General features: G+C 42.7%; 1 protein-coding gene across 1 annotated transcript; it reads left to right on the top strand.

The window, feature by feature from the left end:
• Positions 1-1,597: 1,597 nt before the first annotated feature.
• Positions 1,598-22,782, top strand: pcsk9 (proprotein convertase subtilisin/kexin type 9). The gene is made up of 12 exons (XM_085983154.1): positions 1,598-2,055; positions 4,367-4,558; positions 6,384-6,507; positions 7,008-7,141; positions 8,209-8,350; positions 9,886-10,082; positions 12,235-12,418; positions 13,832-14,002; positions 14,916-15,064; positions 16,183-16,360; positions 17,758-17,921; positions 19,392-22,782. The coding sequence occupies exons 1-12, from the start codon at positions 1,852-1,854 to the stop codon at positions 19,593-19,595; spliced, it is 2,043 nt and encodes a 680-aa protein (XP_085839280.1). The 5' UTR covers positions 1,598-1,851; the 3' UTR covers positions 19,596-22,782.
• The last annotated feature ends 1,116 nt before the right edge of the window (positions 22,783-23,898 follow it).

The raw sequence follows: 23,898 nt of genomic DNA, 5'->3' as shown, positions 1-23,898 counted from the left end.
TCTTATGCGGGACCTTATCAAAAGCCTGCTGAAAGTCCAAATACACCACATCCACTGGTTCTCCCTTATCTATTCTACCAGTTACATCCTCAAAAAATTCCAGTAGATTAGTCAAGCACGATTTACCTTTTGTAAATCCGTGTTGACTTTGTCCGATCCTGTCACTGTTTTCCATGTGCTCTGCTATTACATCTTTTATAATGGACTCTAGCATTTTCCCCACTACCAATGTCAGACTTACCGGTCTATAATTCCCCATTTTCTCTCTACCACCTTTTTTAAATAGTGGGGTTACATTAGCTACCCTCCAATCCATGGGAACTGTTCCAGAGTCCATGGACTGCCAGTAGGAAGGAGCCACAGATTTTACGTTGCCTCCAATGGTTGCTCTTGGGACCCAGGGAAATCAGGTCCTCGGCAGTGATGGTTGATATTTGCTATGTATGCAGGGATTTGGTGGGTGTTGGAGAAACAGCTTTGTGAGGGTTGTTCAGACCTCCTACTGAGCTCTCGTCCATTTCTTTCAATTGGGATAATTGCTGTGTGCGCTTCTAGTTTAGTTATGCAACATGTATCAGTGATATAAGTTCTGTTGTAAGAGCAACCATTGGAGGCAATACAAAATCTATGGCTCCTTCCTACCAGCAGCATGCTAGTAAAGGAAACCAGAGATGGAGACCAACTCTTAAAGAATTTCTCCTGATTAATCTGAGTAAATTATTTTTTTCCCAGATTGAGCTATCTTCTATGGTATCTCAATCAACCTTGATTGTTGGAGGGTAGTTTTATCAGGTGTCACATCAGTGAGATCATTGTGTTCACTAAGGAAGAAACCCAGAACTTTGCTCATGTTGGGATTTAGCAGGATCCCTATAGGAAGGTTGTGTGTTAGGTCTGATCAGCAGAAGTCGGAATTATATCGTTTTTCCCCCATAGTATGTTTTACCAGTAGGGCATATGTTAAATCTTTGCCCTCCTCATTGCAGCCTCTCAGGCACTCTCATTCCAATGGCTTGTATAGTCAGTTAGAACACTGTCCTGTCACATATAGTTCCTGTTTATTTTTAAATCCAGCTCAAACTGGTAGGATGGAAATCCCCTAGCTCCAGGCTATAACAGATGCAGTAAGCTGGAGGTCAAGGAACAGTGTTGGGACAGTCGGTGTGTACAGAAATCTTCATTCCCATGCAACAACTAACCTGGATTTGGCGAAAGCCAACAGGGAGTGTAAAAACGATTCTATTCCTAAGCACTGGCAAACCTCACTTTAATGAACACTAAATTCACACAAATACTTTTATATTCTCTCAAAATAATGTATACAAGAGAGAATAGCCATTCTTTTAAATGAATGGGCATTGATTTAATGCAGTAACTATAGGCATTGTTTGAAAGCACTCCCTCTGGTCTGCGACAGCAAGTATATACGGCGATGCTCAAACTGTACTGGTTGCACATGGTATTTGAGTTAGAACACGGTAGTAAAGGTTTCTTGCAGTTGGAAGGGTTTGGCTGAGCATAGATTGGAAAGGGGGCTGTCTTTCTCTACTCTTGGCTTGTAATTTGATCGCTGTGGGCTTTCCACAGTCAGGTAACGATTAATATGAATGGATGGTCCGATGTGAAAGCAGTGGCGTGATCCTCAGACCAGGGACCCTCGTGATGTCAGGGCGGCAACCACACACCTGTCTGAACAGGTATTTAAAGCGCCACATGTGCCAGAAGCCACTTACTGAGCATGTTTGCTCCGTTCACCAGAGGAACCACCACCACCACCACAATCAACAAAGCCGCAGAAAAAGGGAGAGATTGCGGACTCCTCTCCCTCACCCTAACCGGCCCCTTTAAGACATGCCCGACATGGGCGGCTTCAGACTCTGGGCGAAGTTACTGATTCTCTTGTGCTTTGTATCTTTCTCCGTCGCATCGGAGTTTGAAGAGGAAGAGGCGATCGATGTTTTCGCTTTCGATGAGGCGATCCTCCTTCAGGATTCTGAGACTGAGACTTGGAACCAAAACCAGAACAAGCCCGCACCCTTCCACCGATCCAACACAGTAAGCAATGCCTTGTGTTTGATGTCAGCACCCTGCTTTGTTTTGAGCTAATTCTACTCTCAGTAAACTACTTCGTACTGTGAAACGTGTCCCTTGAACCTTGATTTTAAAAAATCTTTTTAAATACTATCATTTATGTGCATTTTACTGTTTACTTCAATTGATTTGCAAGCTGCTTTTTTTTGGTCTCGAAATCTCACTGTGTAAAACGTTACTATTTTAAAGAATGCAAGTTGTGACCCTGGAAAGGAACAAAGTATCCACAACTTGCAATCTTTAAAATAGTAAAGTTTTACACACAGTGAGATTTCGAGACAAAAAAAAAGCAGCTTGCAAATCAATTGAAGTAAACGGTAAAATGCACATAAATGGTAGTATTTAAAAAGATTTTTAAAATCAAGGCTGTGGTTGGTTCTTATTTTCAATGGCTTGCTGTACCATATTTTCAAAAAGGCATGTTCAATGCGTTTGTAAAAACGACTATTTGTCAAATGCGATTAGAGAAATGAATAGAGGGGCGGATTACAGTATATATTTTTTTCATTTCTGTATGATCTATCAGTAGAGGTACTGAATATCCTGCTGTGTTTTAGGCTGGACCAGAGATACTGAGCTCCGCTCATAGGAGCAGGAGTAGTCCATTCAGCCCCTTGAGCCTGTTCCGCCATTCAATTAGATCATGGCTGATTTCTACCTCAGTTCTATTTACCCGTTTTCGATCCATATCCCTTGATGCCCCTGCCTAACAAAATAATCTTATCGACCAAAAGCAAAATACTGCGGATGCTGGAAATCTAAAATAAAAACAGAAAATACTGGAAACACTCAGCAGGTCAGGCAACATCTGTGGGCAGAAAAACAGAGTTAACGATTCAGGTCGATGACCTTTCATCAGAACTGGAAGGTGTTAGAGATTAACAGCTTTTAAGCAAGTACAGAGCCAGGGAAAAGGGAGGGGGTAGAAATGAACAAAGGGCAAGGTCTGTGATAGGGTGAAGGGCAGGAGAGATTAAATGACAAAAGGGATGATGATGCAAAGCAAAATGGGGTGGTAGTGGGACAATTACAGAAACAAACCTATCGATCTTAGCCTTGAATATTTCAATTAATTCAGCAACCACAGTTGTTTTGGGAGGAGAGAGTTCCAGATTTCCACTATCCTTTGTGTGAAAAAATGCTTCCTGATTTCACTCCTGAATTTTAAGGTTGCATTCCTTTGTTCTGGATTCCCTACCAGAGGAAATAGTTTCCCAGCTGCCTGTGCCTCAACCTGTCCTCCTTTAGGATTCTCCTTAGAACCTTCCTCTTTGACCAAGCTTTTGGTCATCTTTTGGTTATCAGGGTACAGTAGCAGTGTGGTTATTTTACTGGATTAGTAAGCCAGAAGCCTGGACTAATAATGCAGAGATGTAAATTCAAAACCCACCATGGTAGTTTGTGAAATTGAATTAAGTTAAATAAATCTGGAGTAAAAAGCTAGTGTCAGTAATAGTGACTATGAAACTATCGGATTGTCGTAAAAACCCAACTGGTTCACTAATGTCCTTTTAGGGAAAGAAACCTGCCACTCTTATCCAGTCTCTAGCTCTATGTGTGACTCCAGACCCACAGCAATGTGGTTGACTCTTAAGGAGCATCTTAAAGAGGAGCGGTTTAGGGAGGGAATTGCAGAGCTTAGGGCCTAGACAGCTGAAGCCACAACTGCCAGTGGTGAGGCGATGAAAATCGGGATGCACAAGAGGCCAGAATTGGAGGAGCTCAGAGTTCTCGGAGGGTTGACTCTGAAATGGCCTAGCAAGCCATTCCGTTGTCACGACCAACTTCTCAAGGGCAATGAGCGACTGGCATTACAGAATGACAGTTTGATGCCTTGCCCGCGACACTCACATCCTGTGAATGAATGAATAAAAACATTGAAAAACATCTCTCCTTATATGGCTTGGTGTCAGATTTTGCCTGATAATGCTCCTGTGAAGTGCTTTGGGATGTTTTACTATGTTAAAGGTGCTATATAAATGTATGTTGTTGTATGAGTAATTTCTGTAAGATGATACAGTTTCTTCTAACTAATACAATGAAACCCTTTAGTAGTCAAATCTCCTTTGCGGCGGTGAACTTAAATCAGGAGCCAATTAACTGAGCATTATTGAATGACAGTTTGATGAATTAGAGAAAGCACACATTTAGGTCTAGCTACTTACTGAGTGAATGAAGCAATCTGACTGGTTGATCAATGTTCTGATTTACAGATAAGGTTAAAACCCATATCTCAAGATGATTAAACTACAAATCTTTCTTATTGTATTTCCAGGATGCTTGGAGGTTGCCTGGCCAGTACATAGTGGTGCTGAAAGAAAACACTCACAAATCCCAGACAGAACGCACCATACACAGACTCCGCACTAAAGCAGCCAAGCATGGCTATATGACAGAACTTCTTCGTGTTTTCCATGAGGTCTTCCGGGGCTTTGTCATCAAAATGAGCAGTGACGTGCTAGACATGGTAAAGTTCGAGGCAGCCTTGTGCTAAATGTGAGCCAGGGGGTGGCGTGTTAAATATGAGAGAGAGTGTGTTAAATGTATGTGTGTAAGAGAGAGAGAGCAATGGGACCAAGTTATATCTGTTGGTGTGAGTCAGTTCTAAATGTTTAATCTTGGCTGATGGTAATATACTAAAACCACTCAGATTTCTTGGGCTAGTCCATCTGGTGGGTGGGGACAGAACACCTCTTGTAGAGCTTGACCTGCCTGCCAGCCCATTGTTGGTCCTTTCTGTTCACCCAAACACCTATGGTCTGGGCATTCGCATTAAGAAACCCATTAGTACCTGTAATAGTGCAGGGGAAAACAACAATTGGCACAAAGACTCATGAATACCCAAGTGCCAGCATTTTTTTAAAAAATGAAGAAAAATGACACAGATGTGGCCTAAAAACTGTTGAATGAATCTCCTTACTGGGGCCTTTAAATTTACTTCAGTATACATCTCAAGAGTCAAGTAACCTGGACACCACTTTATATATGGGTGGGTTCTGGAAACAGTGTGGATCCAGTGTAAAGGCAGGGGAGGCATTATTACATCACTTCCGTATTACTTGAATATTATAACAAAGCTCTCGCTTCCTCTGCTGTCCCCCAGTCTGCCAGAAATGCCGAGGCTCCAGTCCAAAGAATTTATCCTGGAAACTATCACTGAAGGCTAGAGGCAAAGATTCTTTTAATCTAAAGTGAGGGCCTGCTGTACTTTCATGCTACTTGGGAGTCAGCTGTGGCACAGTGGGTAGCATTCTTGCCTCTGAAGGTCATGGGTTCAAGCCCCACTCCATAGACTTGACCACATAATCGATGGCTGACACTCCAGTTCAGTGCTGAGGGAGTGTTGCACTGTTGGATGTGCCATCTTTCGGATTAGATGTTATACCGAGGCCCCGTCTTCCATCGCAGGGAGATGTGAACATAGAAACAGGAGTAGGCCACTTAGCCCCTCGAGCCTGCTCCGCCATTCAATGAGATCATGGCTGATCTGCGACCTAACTCCATATACCCGCCTTTGGCCCATATCCCTTAATACCTTTGGTTAACAAAAATCTATCAATCTCCGATTTAAAATTAACAATTGATCTAGCATCAATTGCAGTTTGCGGAAGAGAGTTCCAAACTTCTACCACCCTTTGTGTGTAGAAGTGTTTCCTAATTTCACTCCTGAAAGGTCTGGCTCTAATTTTCAGACTCTGCCCCCTAGTCCTAGAATCCCCAACCAGTGGAAATAGTTTCTCTCTCAACCCTATCTGTTCCCCTTAATATCCTGAAAACTTCGATCAAATCACCCCTTAACCTTCTAAATTCCAGGGAATACAACCTTAGTTTGTGTAATCTCTCCTCATAATTTAAAACCTTGGAGTCCAGGTATCATTCTGGTAAACCTACGCTGCGCTCCCTCCAAGGCCAATACATCCTTCCTACGGTGTGGTGCCCAGAACTACGCACAGTACCCCAGGTGTGGTCTGACCAGGGCTTTGTATAGCTGCAGCATAACTTCTACCCCCTTGTATTCTAGTCCTCTAGATATAAAGGCCAGCATTCCATTAGCCTTGTTGATTATTTTCTGTACCTGTTCATGACATTCTAATGATCTATGTACCTGGACCCCCAAGTCTCTTTGGACCTTCACCGTTTTTAGCTTTTCACCATTTAGAATGTACCCTGATCTATCCTTTTTGTCCTGAGGTTTTGAAAGGCACTATATAAATGCAAGTCTTTTTTGTGTAATTAACCTCTGTATAACAAACATGTATCTAGAAGTGTACTTTGTGAAATCTTTTGCATAGGCTCTGAGATTACCTCATATTGAATATATCGAAGAGGACTCATCCTTGTTTGCTCAGACTATCCCCTGGAATCTAAATCGGATTGTTCCTTCAGAGCAGACAGTGGAAAATTACAGCCCTCCAAGTGAGTCCCTTTTACACCTTGATGTTCAAAGAGGTTTCAGTAATTTGTAATTAGATAGATAAAAATAACCGATATCTGCATGTGCTCTCAAAAAAGCCTCATCCCTTTTTCATATCATGAGATTATATTGACTCCTTCTTTGTATATTTTATTGTTTGGTGTTTCTGTTGTACTCATTAAGGTGTTAATGGAATATTTTTTCACTTTGAGCCTAGTGTCAACATCAAAGGCTCCCACAATGCAGAGTTACGATCCCTCTGCTCTGTTCCCACAATGTGAATTTACTCCAAACTCAGGACAGCCTGCACTGTAGCACTGCATTTCTCACACCACCCAGTGACCTGGCTTCTGTGAGTGACACTGTAGTGCCAGTATGTGGACATCTAAACTCATTTCAATTATAGATGGAAAAGCGTTGTTTTGCTGCACTCCTCCACCCAGTAAGTTGTAATTGATTGGAACATTAAAGACTTACTTATTCTCAATTATGTTTTTGCTAGATAATGGCGATCTGGTGGAAGTTTACTTACTTGACACTAGTGTGCAGAGCAACCATCGAGAGATTGAAGGGAAAGTCCTAGTTACAGAGTTTGAGAGTGTCCCAGAGGAAGATGGCACTCGATTCTACCGCCAGGTAATTCAACTGTCACTGAGATAGAAATAGCTTGGAAATTTCCACCTGTTAGATGGATACAGTATATTATTGATTTATCTGAATAAATCAGGGTGGAGATTTGGGGTGGAGAATTAGGGGACCTGACATTTGGATCATCAGTTTGCTTTGATAATTGATTCCTTATTAAGATTTGGTCCAAAGGTCACTAGGATATTGAAATATTGACAATAGAAGAGGCAGTCAGGGGTTCATTGAAGTGCACAAGAAGACTACAATAAAATATTCACTAATGTACCTGTATTTACAGAGCAAGCCCTCAAAAAATGCACCGCCTTTAGGATTCTAGCTTAAAAAAAGTAATTCTTGGCATATGGGTATCGCTAGCAAGGCCAGCATTTATTGCCCATCCTAGTTGCCCTTGAGAAGGTGGTGGTGAGCCGCCTTCTTGAACTGCTGCAGTCCGTGTGGTGAAGGTACTGCTAATTAGGGAGTTCCAGGATATTGACCTAGTGACGATGAAGGAACAACGATATATTTCCAAGTCAGGATGGTGTGTGACTTGGAGGGGAACGTGGAGGTACTCAATTATGTCATTGCTACTGAATGCTTCTTCTATTTATCTCACTGACTGACAGGTTAAGTTCTTGAGTTCTTTGGATAACTGGGTAGTTTGGTGTTCGGAGAAAAAGCAATCCATGGTATGGGAGAGGTATGACAACCCTCAATACCCTACTTCACAGACACACCGCCAGAGACACCACTACTGATGCCACTGAAATCTGAAAAGCACCATTGAGGGCATACACTGGGCATGTTTATTTATGTGTGTGGAGACTTTCCCAGAGTCAAAATTATTTTCCTGCATATGTGTGGCAGTATTCCCTGACGCAGAGAGGGGGAAAAGAACAAACCGAGAAAACCTTCACTTGCTGGAAGTTAATTGCAACCCACATTTGTAATAACAGAGCTGTAACAAAGTGTGTCATGCAGTTTTTTTTATTAGTTTATGGGATGTGGGCGTCGCTGGCAAGTTCTTGCTGATCTTTTCTAATATGCAAATTGTTATGATTTTTTTGCTCCTCCAGGCTAATAAGTGTGACAGCCATGGAACGCACACTGCAGGAGTAGTGAGTGGGCGTGACTCTGGAGTAGCAAAAGGAGCAAATGTCCGCACTGTGAGAATTCTCAACTGTCAGGGCAGGGGGGCTATAAGTGGAGCACTGGCTGGTGAGTAGCATCTTTAAATTGGAACAAAATTGAATTGCTAGCTATGCTAAGGAGGTGCTAAGTGGAGGTGGGCACTTCGCTATGAGCAGGGAGGAAAACGAGAGTGAGCCACTTCAGGTCATTCTCGCACATCTTTTATTGTCCAGTTTACAGTGCGACAGTTGCACAGATCTAGAAGTAGTTTGCATGTTCAGCAGCTTAGCTGGGATGTGGTGCACAGCATGGGGGTGATCAAGCGATGGGTGCAAAAATATAAAACAGAGAACAAGTGGGGCATCGATAATTGGAGCCTGAATGGGTATAATATTGAGTTGGGGAACTGAGGGGTTAGAAAAACAAGAGATGAGGATACAAGTAAAAATAGTTTTCAAAAATAACCTGAGCTATTAAAATTATGTTAGATTTTTCACTTTTTTCCCTTTTTTTTTTATTGATCATTGAAGCCTTGGCAAGCTGTATTTTTTGTAACTTAATTGAATATGGACCAACATGTCATCACGACTCCACTGTAGTGTTTAAAGTGGCAGCATGCTGTCGTGTACTTTTATAATTTGGGGGCATTTTGTGAAAGTATTTTTACAGGAAACTCTCATTTAAACGGCACCTAAATATCCGAAATTCTCTATTAACCGGCAAAATTCTTACTACGAAAACAACACCTCAATAACCGGAAATGTTGCCGAGTCCGAGTCCCCCGCGGTGGCTGAGTTAGTCAGTGGGGGTAGTTCTCCAAACTGCCACTACTTGGCTTCTTAGCGCTGTCTGAAGTCCGAACACCTCAATAACAGGAGTCTGACTCTCCCGTGCTGTATACAGTCGTTTACTGTATAAGTTTTGTTTTACTGTTAAGTAATTAAAGAGTTATGAATTACCCTCAACTGGCAGTACTGTACTTAATCAAGCATCATCCACCATCCATTTAACACAACATTCTGTAGGTGAGTACCCAATTACTGTATACTGCACATTTCTTGATTTTTTTATTTTTGTTTGTTAAAAATAGCCTCGGTAGATAACCCTCTCCGTCATCCGGAATTTTTAATCAACCGACACCATCCCGGTCCCGTCGGTGCCGGATACCAAAGAGTTTCCTGTACTATGATGCAGAGTTTTTTTTAGGATTGGGAGTACCTATATTGTATGAAAAAATATAGACATTGATTATACTGCATGAAAGCGTGCTTTTGAATGAATAGCTTTCAGAGATAGTAAACTGGACAATGAACATTACACACGTGTTGGAGCATGCATAACATTTGCACTTCCATTACAGATGTCTTTTTCGTAATTAAGTAAATTATATAATCTAATGTAGAAAATAACCTGCCAGAGGCTCAAAACTGAAAATGTGGCCACTTTTGTTTCATAATATCGTTGGTCATTTTTTTACAGTTGCAAATCTCCAGCTTCTCCTATGCTTGGTCACCTTTTATTATGGGTCTCCCAGACTCCTTTGTTTAAGAATTTATTTCATCTGAAACTTTTAAATCAAGTAGCCTGAGCAGACCTTTAAAGACACTGTTTCTGTTCTTCAGGATTAGAGTTCATCAGGAATACTCTGATTGCCCAGCCCTACCGACCTATAATTGTGCTGTTGCCCTTTGTTGGGGGATTTAGTCAGACCCTGAACGCAGCATGCAGACTATTGACACGGACAGGCGTAGCATTAATTGCAGCTGCTGGGAATTACAAGAATGATGCCTGCTTGTATTCACCTGCTTCAGAACCAGAGGTATGTTTGTCGTTCTATTGGGCTGGGCTGGATTTTGCAGGGGGTCGGGTGGGAAAATGTCTTTTTTCCCCCAACGGGTCGGGACCCCGCTGCCATGCGCCTTTACCAAATGTCGGTCTGTCAGCGCTGAGCAGACACGACACGCAGCGGCGGGGAGGCAATTAAAATCATTACTGGCTTGTTTACAGCCACTTACCAATGTTTTTTCCCAGCTTTTTGGATTTGACCGGTCGCCCACTAGTTTCCCGCTGTGCCTCGACCTCATCTGTGAAGCTGAGGCAGGAGTTCAGTGGCCATTGAATCAGCTGTTGAGTTGACAGCTTCAAATGTCAAGTCAAAGCTCCCAACTGATTGAGACATGTTCCCTTAACCACCTGCTTCTCTAAACTGTATTTCCACTACAGATTCAGGATGCTGCAAGTCTTTGCACAAGTCTCCATCCAGTCTGACCTCATTACCTCTCCCACCATTGACAGATCGCTTCTGTCATCTCTATTTCACCTGCCATCTATTCCATCAGCATGGGTGCCCTTGAAACTATCTCACCTTGGTCCTCAGAATACCACCACGATCAGCCCCAACACCAGCATCACCAGGCACACCAGCAGCACCAACATCAACCTTCTCTGCAATCAACTGATACTGACAGGACATCAGCACCTGACCACATTGCAGCCAGGGATGGCCTCACCATGGCCAAATTTACTTCACTTGATGCTGTACTCCCTGACTGCCACATGATGCGCCAGGTTGGCACCACCCCACACCAACACCATAAAGCATCCCTACAATGCCCCAGCCATTCCTTTCACCATTGCGGGGGGTACCGATATGTCTCACCATTCACTTCAACTCACGAAACCACTTCCAAAGGTGCACACAAATCTGTCCAAGAATGCAAAGTGTTGAAAATAAAGGTTTCAATGTTAACAGAAACTTCAAATGAACATTGGCTTAAAAATCCAAGTGCCTACCCTTGTGTGTTGTTAGTTGGTATGATTGCACTAGGATGAGGGTGAGTGTGAGGGGTGGCTAGTAAGATGGGGATGTGATAATGTAGATAGAGAGGGATGGGTGGAGGTGCAAGGTAAGTTGGTGTGAGTAAGGATTTGCAGGAGTATGGTAGGGAAGGCAGAGGGATGGGGATGTGATGAGAGGCACAGCAGGATAAGGTTGAGTGTGGTTTTGTACTAACATTTTAAGACCATTGAAACGTTTGTGGCACTGTACCCAGGTCCTCCTGACGACATCTCTGCTTGTGCCCTCCTCTGCAATGTGCAACCAGGCTGTGCTGATCTCCTGGAGAGGTCTCTTCCGCCCATGGGAAGGGAAGAGGACCTCCCTGCGTGCTGTGACTCCCTCCATAAGCATATGGAGGGAGTCATGGGAGAGCCTGGGTGCAGCCCTGCACCTCTGTGCAGTGATTGTCAGTGTTTGCAGCACCTCAATGCTGTAGAACACTGACAGCACCAATGTCAAAATAAATTTGGCCATGGTCCCTTTAAGGGAACCAGCTGATGACACGTCATCAAATGACGTCCCCAGACCCACTTCCTCTAATTGGCCAGGAAACGCGCTGGGCAGGCTTAACAAGCCCCATCAAGGGAAATTAATTTCAGAGGCCGGGATAGAGAAAGCAGCGGGGTCAGGACCGGCCACCGACATCGCCCGCCACAGACCCTCCGAGGTAAGTAGAATCGCGGCCACTGAAGCAGCATTGATGATGCTGTTGGCTATAGGGAGGTTTGGTAACATAGGGGTTAGAAGTCTAATGTGTGTCGATAGGTGAGACACGCCAGGGCTGCTCCTGATGGCTGGTTGAGTGTTAGAAGTGAAGGCCTGGGAGCAGGTTCCTTGTCTACCCTCGCAGCCTGAAGTGTGGTACATTGTGGTGAGCCCAAGTGACAACATGGGTGAGGCTCAGAACAGGTTATGACCCTAAAACTATTCAAATGAGATCAGTTCAGATTGTTTTGGATTTGGCAGGATTTGATATGACTCTTTGGTCATTGCAGGTAATGGGTGTACGTGTCACATCAGGGCAACCTAAAAAGGGGAGAAAGACAACAAAACAAAATATGGGATAAAATATAATTTAAAAAAATCTGGTAACCAGCTTGTTTTCACTTCACTTTCCACACTAAACCTTTAGGTTATAACTGTTGGCGCCACCAATTATAACGACCAGCCAAGCATCACCGGAACCATGGGAACTAACTTTGGTCGTTGTGTTGACCTTTTTGCTCCTGGTGATGACATCATCAGTGCTTCCAGCGACTGCATCACATGCTTCACTTCAAAGAGTGGGACATCACAGGCTGCAGCTCATGTGGCAGGTACAGAGTGGTAATAATGTGATTTAACAACACCGGCAGGATGGGGGCAGTGCATCGGCACAAAAGGCTGGTGCTCCAAAGGGATTGGCACAGCATTTTGGGGTGGTGGGATTGGCTCACAGTTCCCAGGATCCAAGCAAGTTGCCAATTTCAGTTGTGCTATTGTGGAAAGGTGCAGAGCTACTGCGGCTTTCTGTTATTAAATAGTGTGGACAGTTTTACCCCTCCTTATTATTCACCATCTCCTCTGAACTGTGTTTCTTCAATGCAATGGTCCTTCTCGAGTGTGACAGATTCTTAAATTGTTAATACAGCTCCTCATTTGGTTACTGAAGATAAACCAGCTGTGTGTATGGGAATCACTCCTGTTCTTTTGGCCTTTGCCTCTTCTGATCTTGGTGTTAGCAGTAACACCTCCCAGCTTGTCATCTGGATGAAAGCCTGGGTGCCCTTGTCAGAGGCTATGACTTTGACCCCAGTTCGTCTATACAACTGAGACCATGAGCACAGGCCATAGTGCAGCACAGAAGGAGGCCATTCGGCCCGTCGAGTCTGCGCTGGCTCTTTCGAAGAGCAATCCAGTTAGTTCAATAGCAAAATACTGCGGATGCTGGAAATCTGAAATAACAGAAAATGCTGGAAACACTCAGCAGGCCAGGCAGCATCCGTGGAGAGAGAAACAGAGTTAACGTTTCAGGTCTGGGACCCTTCATCAGAACTGGAAAAAGCTGGAAATGTAACAGATATTAAGCAGGTGCAGAGACCGGGGGGGGGGGGGGGGTGTGTGAGGGGAGGAAGGAATTGAAAGAACATACTGTGAAAATGTTGCAAATGGGAATGGCAAAATCATACAGCATGAAAAATGGGGGCAGGGATTATTATCTGAAATTGTTGAACTCGATATTGAGTCCGGAAGACTGTAAAGTGCCCAATCGAAAGAGGTGCTGTTCCTCGTGCTTACGTTGAGCTTCATTGGAACAATGTAATAGGCCGAGGACAGAGAGATCAGAGTGGGAGTGAAGCGGAGAATTAAAGTGACAGGCGGCCGGAAGCTCAGGGTCACCCTTACGGACTGAACGGAGGTGTTCTGCAAAGCTCTCTCTCCACGGATGCTGAGTATTTCCAGCATTTTCTGCTGTTAATCCAGTTAGTTCCACTCCTCTGCTCTTTCCCCCTTATCCCTGCAATTTTTTCTCCTTCAAGTATTTATTCTCCTTCAAGTATTTATCCAATTCCCTTTCTGTTGGCTACTATTGAATCTGTATCCACCACCCTATCAAGCACTGCATTCCAAACCCTAACCACTTAAAGCACTGCTTCCTGCCCTCCCCGAGCCAATGGACACTTGGGTCATTATAATCTCTTTTGTCGTTGTTTACAAGATTGTTTTTTGACTTGCTTTACCCTCGACAGGCATTGCAGCGATGATAATTAATACTGATCCCAACATAACTGTAACTGAATTGCGCCAGCGACTAATTCATTACTCCACAAAGAATGCAATCAATGACGTGTGGTTCCCAGAGGAACAACGACTCATCACGCCCAACAGAATTGCACGATTGACTTCACCTGCACTAATGGGTAAGTTAGCAGCTAGCACGAAATCAGTCGTGAAATTCCCAAATGTAATCTATATGAATAAATTAAAAAGCTAATTTCTTTTTCTCAATGAGTATAGAATTCGAGATAGCTTTGTAATTTAAAAGGAAAATCTTGAAAGGTATTTGTTAGCGATCTATTACTGCAAGCTATTCTGGCAATTGGGCTCGAGTTTCTGCCAAAAGTGGATATAACACATGCACTGTAGCGAAGCAGGAACAGACACAACACGAACCAGTCATTTAACATAACATTTTTTTTTAGCTCAGCTTTGCTATCATTCTGTTGCAATTTCTAATCTCATTCAGCATTTATCAGATTGTTTCTTTGTCAGCTCAGACTGTGATATTGAGGTGGAGAGAGAAATACATGTCAATAATATCAAAAGTCTTGCCCTGCTGCATTTTGTAACACTTACACAGGTGTGGTGGGCAAAACTTTTAATATATAATTGACACATGGGTGTGGTAGCCTCATGGTTATGATATTGGACAAGCAATCCGGAGGTTCAGAGCTCAGATCCTGCTGAATTTACTGAATTTGGTGATCTGTGGGCTGGTGCCAGGTAAGATGATTCTGGGGCTGGAGCTATGCTAATCAGGTAATTAGGGTTTTGGTGGATGGAACTCAGGAGTAACGCAAACGATCAAGGAAATTCGCGATGTTTTGGCGTAAATCCAGCATAAGTCACTTGCATGTATATTTTCTTGGGGGGGAAAAAACAGCGCAGCTCCACTCTTGCGCCAACATTTCCCAGCAAATTCCGGGCCTATGTATATAGCATATATCGTTACTTCCTGCAAACATTTCTCGGTCACACCTAAGTCATTGTGAAAGGGGAAGGGGAAAATGTGAGGTGGTTAAACTTCTATCGTTATATATCATCTTTCCACAGAGAACCAGCTGTTGTGCCGGACAGTGTGGTCGAAGAGGTCGGGGTTCGCACGCTCAGCCAAAGCTATAGCGCACTGCAACGAGAATGAGGAAATGTTCAGCTGTTCGAGTTTTTCAAAGAATGGAAAGAGAAGGGGTGAACACATAGAGGTAAGAGATGGAGAATGTTTATAATGGTCCAAATAGATTAAGACCACAATTAAATTGAAACAGTAGAGGGAAGGAGCGATATTTGTAAAGGCTCATGAGGAAATTGAGGGCAAAAGAGATTAGAGTGTTACAGCCAGAACAAGATCAAGAGATCTGCTAGGAAGGGCAGGACTGTTCACAAATCTGTGACAGGAGAGGAAATCAAAATGCATTGTTGAAAGGATGGGGAGAGAGAAATTAGACAAGGCATTGTCATTTATCTGTATATGGATGTGGTAAAGTGTCTGGAAAAATGACAAAGGCAACATCTTCCCTTTTATAAAAAAAAAATCGGAGTAAATTGCTCTTGGCATGGAGCATCATTTAATCAGAGTGCAGATTCCGAGAATTGGGTGTGATTTATGGCGCTTTGGATTTTCCAGTGATTTAATTTTAGTGAGCAGAAGATTGGGAGGGCAAGGCATTGTATGACTTGGCTTCCACACCCAATTCTCCAATCCACCTTCCCAATAAGACAGTCTCCAACATGACACCTGTGCGCTGCCTGAAAATCATCCACTTTATCCATTAGGAAAGGTGGGAGGACAGAAATTCTGCAGCTATGAACCTTGATGTTCTGATACTTCCTCTTGGTGCCTCATGCTCAATTGATACTGTATTACATAACCTTACAGCTACTGGAGTATTTAGTCTGAGTACTAGAATTTACTGTAGGAATTATTTTGAGGGGAATGCTTCCAATGGTACAAATAGATTAAGAGTGGAGGAACATAATTAAATTAGGGGTAAAGTCTTACGTTGGATGGGTATAATCTGCAGTTGACGTGTTCTTTTTAGCAGAAGGATGCCTGCTCTGGGTTTTTATAAAGGCACACTGAGCAAAAAGGCTTTGAAAGGGAACAGTACCACCATATTGGAGTTTTCAAGCATGATCACTTCTCATGCTACTATCATGTTTGTTGTCATGGCAAATGCATGGTGCAACACAAACTGCAGTTTTCCTTCTTTTTGTTAAACTCAAGATTAAAAATATTTTTACAACATTTGCAAATGGCACCTTTACATTGCCCTGGTCATTACATTTTTATCTCATTCTCTTTTTAATATTTGTATCCTAGGAAAACCAAGGCATGAAGAAATGTGTAGCTCACAATGCCTTTGGCAGTCAGGGAGTTTATGCAATCGCCAGGTGCTGCACTTGGCCAAGAGCTGAATGTCTCGTTAATACCAGCTCAGTGGCTGATGATGGCACTACACAAATGGCAGGCTGTCCCAATAAGGATTATGTTCTCACTGGTAAGAGATGTGCTGAAAATGTCATCAGAACATTTTAATAGGCATAGGCTGTCTGGCAGTGACAGAATGTCAGAGCCCCTAAATCCAGAGTTCCAAGCTCAAATCTTAGCATTGGATGAGCTTCCAAATAGTCTACTCTCATCAAGTAAGTTTTGCCAGTTCTTATCTCGATGTCAAGAAGCTTTGAGTGGATAATTGCGCCATATGGGGTGCAGGTTCCAGGTGCATCTCTTATTCTGTACTGAGGCAATGGCAGCAGTTGCAGTGATGGCAGCTCAGCTTCTACAGACCCCAGAAACTCATTGCCAGGGTTCCTGCTTCCAATTCCTATTCAGTGACCCCCGCTGAAAGGGCAGGTGTGTGGATGTCCAGCCCAGGATTGGGTTTCGCTTTGGTCACCCTGGTTGAACACCTGTGAATGCTCACTGTCCAAGTTCATTTGCAGCCCATTGGAACCCTGGCCTCTATCAGACCATGTCCTATGTTGCTGCCTTCAGCAGATGGTTGGAGGCGGGAGTTAAAGTGGGGAAAATAAGAGGGGAAATTGGTCATATAATGATGGGACTGATGTTAGATAAATTAGATTTGAGCATATATTAGGAGACCCAATTGTCTGTTTTTAAAAAAAAGGTCAGTAATTTTTCAAGAGATAGGGTGTAGAACTTCATGATTTATTGTAAACTTGTCTTTAGATATTGCATTTTAAAGCCTAGGACAATGGTGAACCTTGTATTAAATGCAACTTGAGTATAGGTTGCGTGTAGTATATCGCACCGGTATTTTGAAGATCTTTCCAGCACCTGAAATTGTCCCAGTGACAAGCTTTGAAATCTGAGGAATAGCAAGGAAGAGAAAGGAGAGCACAATTCTTTCTCAGCAGAGAGAGACAATCAGTTAGTGGCAGATTAGAAAATCTGGCACGCCTCCTGGTAGTGAGTTATAGAACAACATGTGGGAGGGGGAAGAAGATAGAAGATAATGTGAAAAACATGGAGGGTAAAGAATGTAAGGGACCATCCAGCAACATGAATCATACCAGAGACCACTTATCTATTGACCTGTACATTTTGCATGGATGGCAATTTCCCCCCTCAGAGTTACTGAAGCTCTGCAAAGTTGTAGGTAGTGGGAGGACCAGGACCCATGTATTTCATAAGTGTGGGGACTCCACGGTCTATATAGCGCACCTCTGTGAAATACATCACACACATTGCACAGCTTCAGAGATCTGAAAATAGATGCGAAATGTACAGCCCTGCTTATAACAACTGCTTCAAGCCAGTAAAAACAGTGGTTGCAGATTCCATTCAACCTCCTTCCTGTAACAGGGACAGAGTGTGGATTAAGAAAACCCGAACGGTTCAGAAGGAAATAAATAAAACTTCCATTCTTTGCAGGCTGCAGCTCACACTCCTCTGCAAAGTTCAGTGATGCAATGATGCCTCGAGCAAACAAGCAGTGTGCAGGGCAAACCGAGATGACCTCGCATGCTACCTGTTGCCAAGCACCAAGCCTCGAGTGTGAAGTGAAGGAACAGAGCTCCACCGGCTTCACAGAAAAGGTGAAATTATATTCTAAATATTGCATGATTTTTAAAAAAGTCAGACTTGTAGGGCCATTTAAGGGATGGCCACATTCTCAATGTGAGATGACTGAAAAGGGCAATGGGCAAATCTTGAAGATTGCAAATACAGTAATCCCTCCCCAACCGCGGGGGATACATCCCTGAAAACCACCGTGGTTAGTAAAACCGCGGTTGGCAAATACAGTATAAATGTTCAAATAACACAAAAGAATATAAAAGCAATAAAATCATGTTATTTACGTTAATCTTAAATTTAAAACCGCGTATACGCAAAATTCACTGCCGTGGTTGGCAAAAGTTGTCACAGAGGAAACAGTGTATACTTGAAATCCGCGTATGGCAAAACCGCGGTTGGGGCGGGATTCATGTATAGCCGTGTTAAAATTAGTTTTGCTGCAGGAAAACTATAACTTCTAACATGGATTTTGAAGGTTTGCGCTCGCAGAGTAACAATAACTCTTCACTAGTAATCATTTTCTAAATGCTGTCAGATGGATTCATTGGGGAAAAAAAACCCAAGTGGAGTTACCAGGCCAGTAAGTAAGAGGCCTCACTTTCACCAAACATTAACCGTTGATTTTCTGAGATAGATGTGGCAGCGTTCCACATTTTACACGTCCCGGTACTTTCCTTAAATCTGCCTAAATGCTGCCCTTCAGAATCAATACAAGTAATATATTACCAATTATTTCCAATCAATAGAAGTTTTGCTGTGAATCTGAATTTTATATCATTCCCTTTCTGTTGGGAATTGCAAAGGACCATGCTGCATTCATGGTCCAAACATGCCATGGTCAAGGAGTTTGTTTTCAAAAATACATCAATCCTTTTTTATTGCTTTTTTGCATAATATTGTAAATATAACAAGTATTAAATTTCTGTCTGAAGTTTGCACCTACCATATGATCATCTACTGTGAAGGTTTGACCATCAGGAAATTTATCTCACTATTTATTCAGTTAGCAAATTGAGTCAGGTGCAGTGGCACAATTGAAGGTTGATGTTAATGTATCACTGATATTGCTCAAGCTAAGCCAGTTTTTGGGAAGTAGGAAATCTTGAGTCAGTGCTGAAAAATTGGATTAAGCACTACTTTTACCAATACTGCCTCTACAGGGTCCACGGTACAGTCCTACTGTTCCCATTGACCTAGCTTTAAATAGAACATGGTAACTTTTTGTTTTGATTTAATTTTATTAGGTTTATACTAGTTTGGGTGGGCCATCCTGTAATTTTAATAGTGCCAACCCTTTAAGGAGAGACACTTGCTGCAACCCAGTGAGGTTTGGCTTAGCCCGATCACATTATTTCCATTGGCCCACTTGAAATAGGACTCTGCACCTAAGGCAGTTGATTCCCTCGAGCAGGAGGTTGCAAGATGTCCATTGTCTACGTTGATTGAGTTAAATGGTTTGTGGTTTTGCTGACCTGTGTTTTAATTTCCAGGTGATTGCATCATGTGATGAAGGCTGGACACTGACTGGGTGCAATGCATATTCCCATGGTTCTCACACTCATGGAGCATACGCTGTGGACAATACCTGTGTGGTAATCTGTTCAGGAAAGGGGAAGGGTGCTGCAGCCATTGCCATTTGCTGCCGCAAGCGAAGAGGAGAATTGAAGAATGATCCCAACCTTGGTTACAAATAAAATAGGCTGCCTCTTCCTCCCATTTTTTTCCTCCTTTCCTGCAGGCAGAGGCTCTCGCTGAGGTGTGGTTCTATAGGAACAGACAGCTCTGTTACCTTGCTCAAGTAGCTATGCTTGATGCGCTAGACTAGATGGCAAGTGCTGGTGAACTATTTGACTGGAGGGTGGAGCTTAATCCTAATCTTTTTGACATTCATATACTTTGCAGCAGCCACTGGATAGCAATTGGAAGTAGGATACTGTCTAATTCCCCCCATCCCCCCTCCTATACAAAGCCCAAGTAATGTTAAGACTACAGCTGTTTTGATTCAACCCTTTTTGAGCTGCTCGTTTAATGTGCTCTTAAAGAGGTGACGACAACTGCAAATTGTTTTACAAGAAGAAAGAAAATGCCATTGTAATATAATCAGTGCTAGGTCAGTGAGCACATCACTGATCATGTTGGTGGGGATCATTTTTCACCGTATGCAAAAAGACCTTCGCAATCAGTGCTGAACGGCTACTGGACGCAGCTAAGATGAGGGAAATTCACGGTGTGGCATCCTGCCACTCCAGGACAAACATGTTGGTGTACCGACATACTACATCACCTCCTCCACTGTGGGCCTTAAATGGCCAGTTTAGCACCAGTCCCAAATTCACAGCTAAGTTTATTCAAAATAATTTGCTGCAGCCAGCAGTACAAGAAAAGCTGCACATTACCTTGTGCTAGACTCGTTCTGATTCAGTCTACATGTGGTATTGTTTTCGATTTCAATTTTCATTTGAGAGATTCAGGGAGAAAGTTAAATGAATAACTAAACTACTTCTGCAGCGTTAACAGATTTTGACCGTCTCAAACTATATTACGCTCATTTTAGTGAAAGAATTATGCCATCAAAACAATGGTTTGTATTTTGTTATAAGCAAGTTTTATATCAACAACTTGCATTTATATAGCACCTTTAGCATAGCAAAATGTCCCAAAGCACTTAACGAGCATTATCAATAAATTATTTTGACACCGAGCCATAGGTGCTATCAGGACAGATGACTAAAAGCTGGGCCAAAGAGGTAGGTATTAAGGAGCATCTTAGGGGAGGAGAGAGGTAAAGAGGCGGAGAAGTTTAGGGAGGGAATTCCAGCGCTTCAGGCCTAGGCAACTGAAGGTAGAGCCGCTAATGCTGGCAGCTGAAAGCACAGCCACCAATGGTGGAGCGATTAAAATCGGGGATGCGCAAGATGCCAGAATTGGAGGAGTGCAGCAATCTCGAAAGCTTGTAGGGCTGGAGGAGGCTACAGAGATAGGGAGGAGAACACAGATGAGGATTTTAAAATTGAGCCAATGTCGGACCGTGAGGCAGTGTAGGTCAACAAGCACCCTGAGCGATAGGTGAATGTTAAGGGCAGCAAAGTTTATGGAATGTGGGAGGCTGGCCAGGAGAACATTGGAAGAGTCAAGTCTAGGAGGTAACAAAGGCATGGGGGATGATGGTTTCAGCAGCAGGTGAGCCTAGGCAGGGTCGGATTCGGGCGATGTCATGGAGGTGGAAGTAGGCAGCCTAGGTGATGGAGCGGATATGTGGTCGACCCAAAAATCAAAATTCAGTTCCCATTAAAACTTAATCAAAACTGTGGCAGCTTTCCTTGTACCGCTGGCTGTAGCAATCAGTTTTGAATGAACTGTTAGCTCTGAATCTGGACATCCAAAGGCCCACAGTAGAGATGGGTGGTGCAATAAGTTTGTACAGCAACCTAATTATGGAGTAGCAGGATGCATGACTCCTGCTGAAATTTAAAGAAAGCACAATAATAGGAACATTTCGCAACCTTCTGTTTGTGTGGGTGGAGGAAAAATATAACATTTCAACAATATCTACACAGTTTCTTCACAACTATTAAACTGGCATTTGCTGGTAGGAAAAGAACTATCCCAGTACACCAGAAAAATCTGTTTTACTCCACAAAAGTGTGAAAACTCCATTTCCGTTGCTTATTTTGTACATTTGATATTTTTGTTTTTAAACTTGTCATTTTATACATTTTTCAAGGATTTGTTCCCCTCCTCAAATGAGAATCTCACTCTGTCCAATACCGGAGGAACAAACCAACCACCTGCACTACTGTGACATGTTTTATAAAGGTGCATCCCTGGAGATTTTGTCCACTTCTACTCTTTAAGGCACCCGCCACCATAGCATTTGTGAATGAGACCAATATACCCGTAGGTCTCTAATGCTCAGTAACCAGGCTCTAGGAAGTGTACAAGAGGCTGGGGGAAGAGAACCTGAACGCCAATGTCGCATCTCTTCCCTTGTTAGCTCAACTAAGCTAAAGAACTCTTGTGGAGAATCACAGCCCTTGCAAATACAGATTTTAAATAATTACAGCATTACCCTAAATGGGGCTGGAGTTTATGGAACAGGAGGTCCCAGGTTTGTTCCCTTCTCTGTCTTGGCAATGGTTGGGATGTGGACATTACAATTTGCCCCGGCCTCACTGGACAAAGGAGGAAAAGGATTCAGTTAGAGTTCTTGGAGGTGCACATGTGTGGAGCTTTGGGCTCAACCCGATTACCCGTGTGGCCAAATCACCTGCTGATGCTCACTGGCCGGGCTGATGCAGGAAAAATAGCAACTTAGAGGAGATATTGAAGGGTTGGTCAACACCCCAGAACTGTACCCCAGCCTGAGTCATTACCTTCAGGAGGTGTAGAATAAGCAGAGAAATCAAAGAGAAAAAGATATCCCACCTAAGCCAACACACTAGTGACTGCAAGATTCTGGAGTTTCAGTGTGAGCAAAGGTCACATTTGCAGGCAGATTATGTGAAGGAACATATTTTAATTGGGAAATAAGTTAATTCCTTGGCAGGGTAGGTTCCCTGTAATTCCAGATGATCATTGATTCTACAATTCACATTTTATTGGATGCTGGAAGATTGAAAGCGGTGGCTCAGTTGAGTTTGATTGGTATGCAAAGTGCTGAACCCCTCAACTGAACTACAACCTTGTAGACTCAAGCAATGGCATCTGATAATAAAGCCACCATGTACATAAATAGATCACCAGCACCAGAATATTAAAAAATTTCACTCGACTCTATCGCTAACATTTGTAAATATTTCTTTTGAGAACGTACGAATACATTCTACATTTTTGTACTGATTTTTGTATGCTTGACACTTTATTAATAAAAAGCTAAAATTCCTTTGTAGTTTCTCTTTTGCCTCCAACACAGATTGACTTAGAATGACAAGATAAACTGCATCTCTTCCACCATCAGCACTTAAAAAGCACATTATTTATGCACGCCAGATGTACTTAATGTGACAATTGCACATGCCTTTGCTATATTGCATTGTTAGTCAGGTCATCAAGGTGGCACGATGAATAAAACAATCCCATGGCCAATAATAAATGTGATTAAAATTTTGAAATAAATTGTTTTAAGCTTTCAACAATCAATTTTTTTAATTTTTATTTATTTATTTTTTTACTTCCCTTTCTTTATATTCTAGAACCAAGTGGTGCTCAAAGTGCAAGCTCATCTTTAGATAGTCATTCTGTTGTGCAGAGGCAGTTGCGTTTGCTCCAAGCTGTTCCTCTGATGACAAGGCTGATATTGGCAACTTGCTGTATGTAGTGTCGCAAGCATAAAGGTGCATGGTTTTCGGCCATGGTACAATGAGTCAGAACATAAAGATCCTTTTTTTTTTTATAAAGACAGTACTCTGTGACCATTTAACTGTGATCTGATTTTCCCCCGACTAGAATCACCTGTTTCACCTCCTTCAAAGCTATTGCATGGGGAAAATTGTGCCATCACACTCCACAAGATATAAAATTTCATGATTTAAAAAAGGGAGATTTGATAATCTACTACCCCATGACCACCTCAAAGTACATAATTACAGGATTCAAAACTTTTAAACACAAAGGATCTATTATCCCAAAAAACTTACTGTTGCAATTTAGCTTTTTCATACCATAGTCTGTTGTGCTTTAAGAAGCTAGGCTGACATTTCAGTTCAGTAATGAGGGAGTGTGGTACCGTCACAGGTGGCATCATTCAGATGAGACATTAAACTGACATTTCTCCCACAACCAACACCAAAACAAATTACGATAGCAAAATACTGCAGATGCTGGAAATCCAAAATAACAGAAGACGCTGGAAAAACTCAGCAGGCCAGACAACATCCGAAGAGAGAGAAATAGAGTCAACGTTTCAGGTCGAAACCCTCCTTCAGAACTGAGAAAAAAAGGGCAGGAAATGAAACAGATTAAAAGGCAGTTTGGGGGCTGGGAAATGGGGGAGGGGAG

This window comes from Somniosus microcephalus, chromosome 3 (genome assembly GCF_052327205.1).
Source record: "Somniosus microcephalus isolate GS21.2 chromosome 3, FLI_Smic_1.0, whole genome shotgun sequence".
Classification (NCBI taxonomy): domain Eukaryota; kingdom Metazoa; phylum Chordata; class Chondrichthyes; order Squaliformes; family Somniosidae; genus Somniosus; species Somniosus microcephalus.
The sequence above is the reverse complement of the archived record's forward strand: the minus strand, read 5'-3'. Positions and strand labels throughout refer to the sequence as shown.

Excerpts from the sequence above, each read along its gene's own strand:
- pcsk9 (XM_085983154.1), top strand. The coding sequence starts at position 1,852 with ATGCCCGACATGGGCGGCTTCAGACTCTGGGCGAAGTTACTGATTCTC. Across the intron at positions 12,419-13,831 it reads GGCTGCAGCTCATGTGGCAG|GCATTGCAGCGATGATAATT; the intron begins GTACAGAGTGGT and ends TACCCTCGACAG. Across the intron at positions 15,065-16,182 it reads GAAGGGGTGAACACATAGAG|GAAAACCAAGGCATGAAGAA; the intron begins GTAAGAGATGGA and ends TTTGTATCCTAG.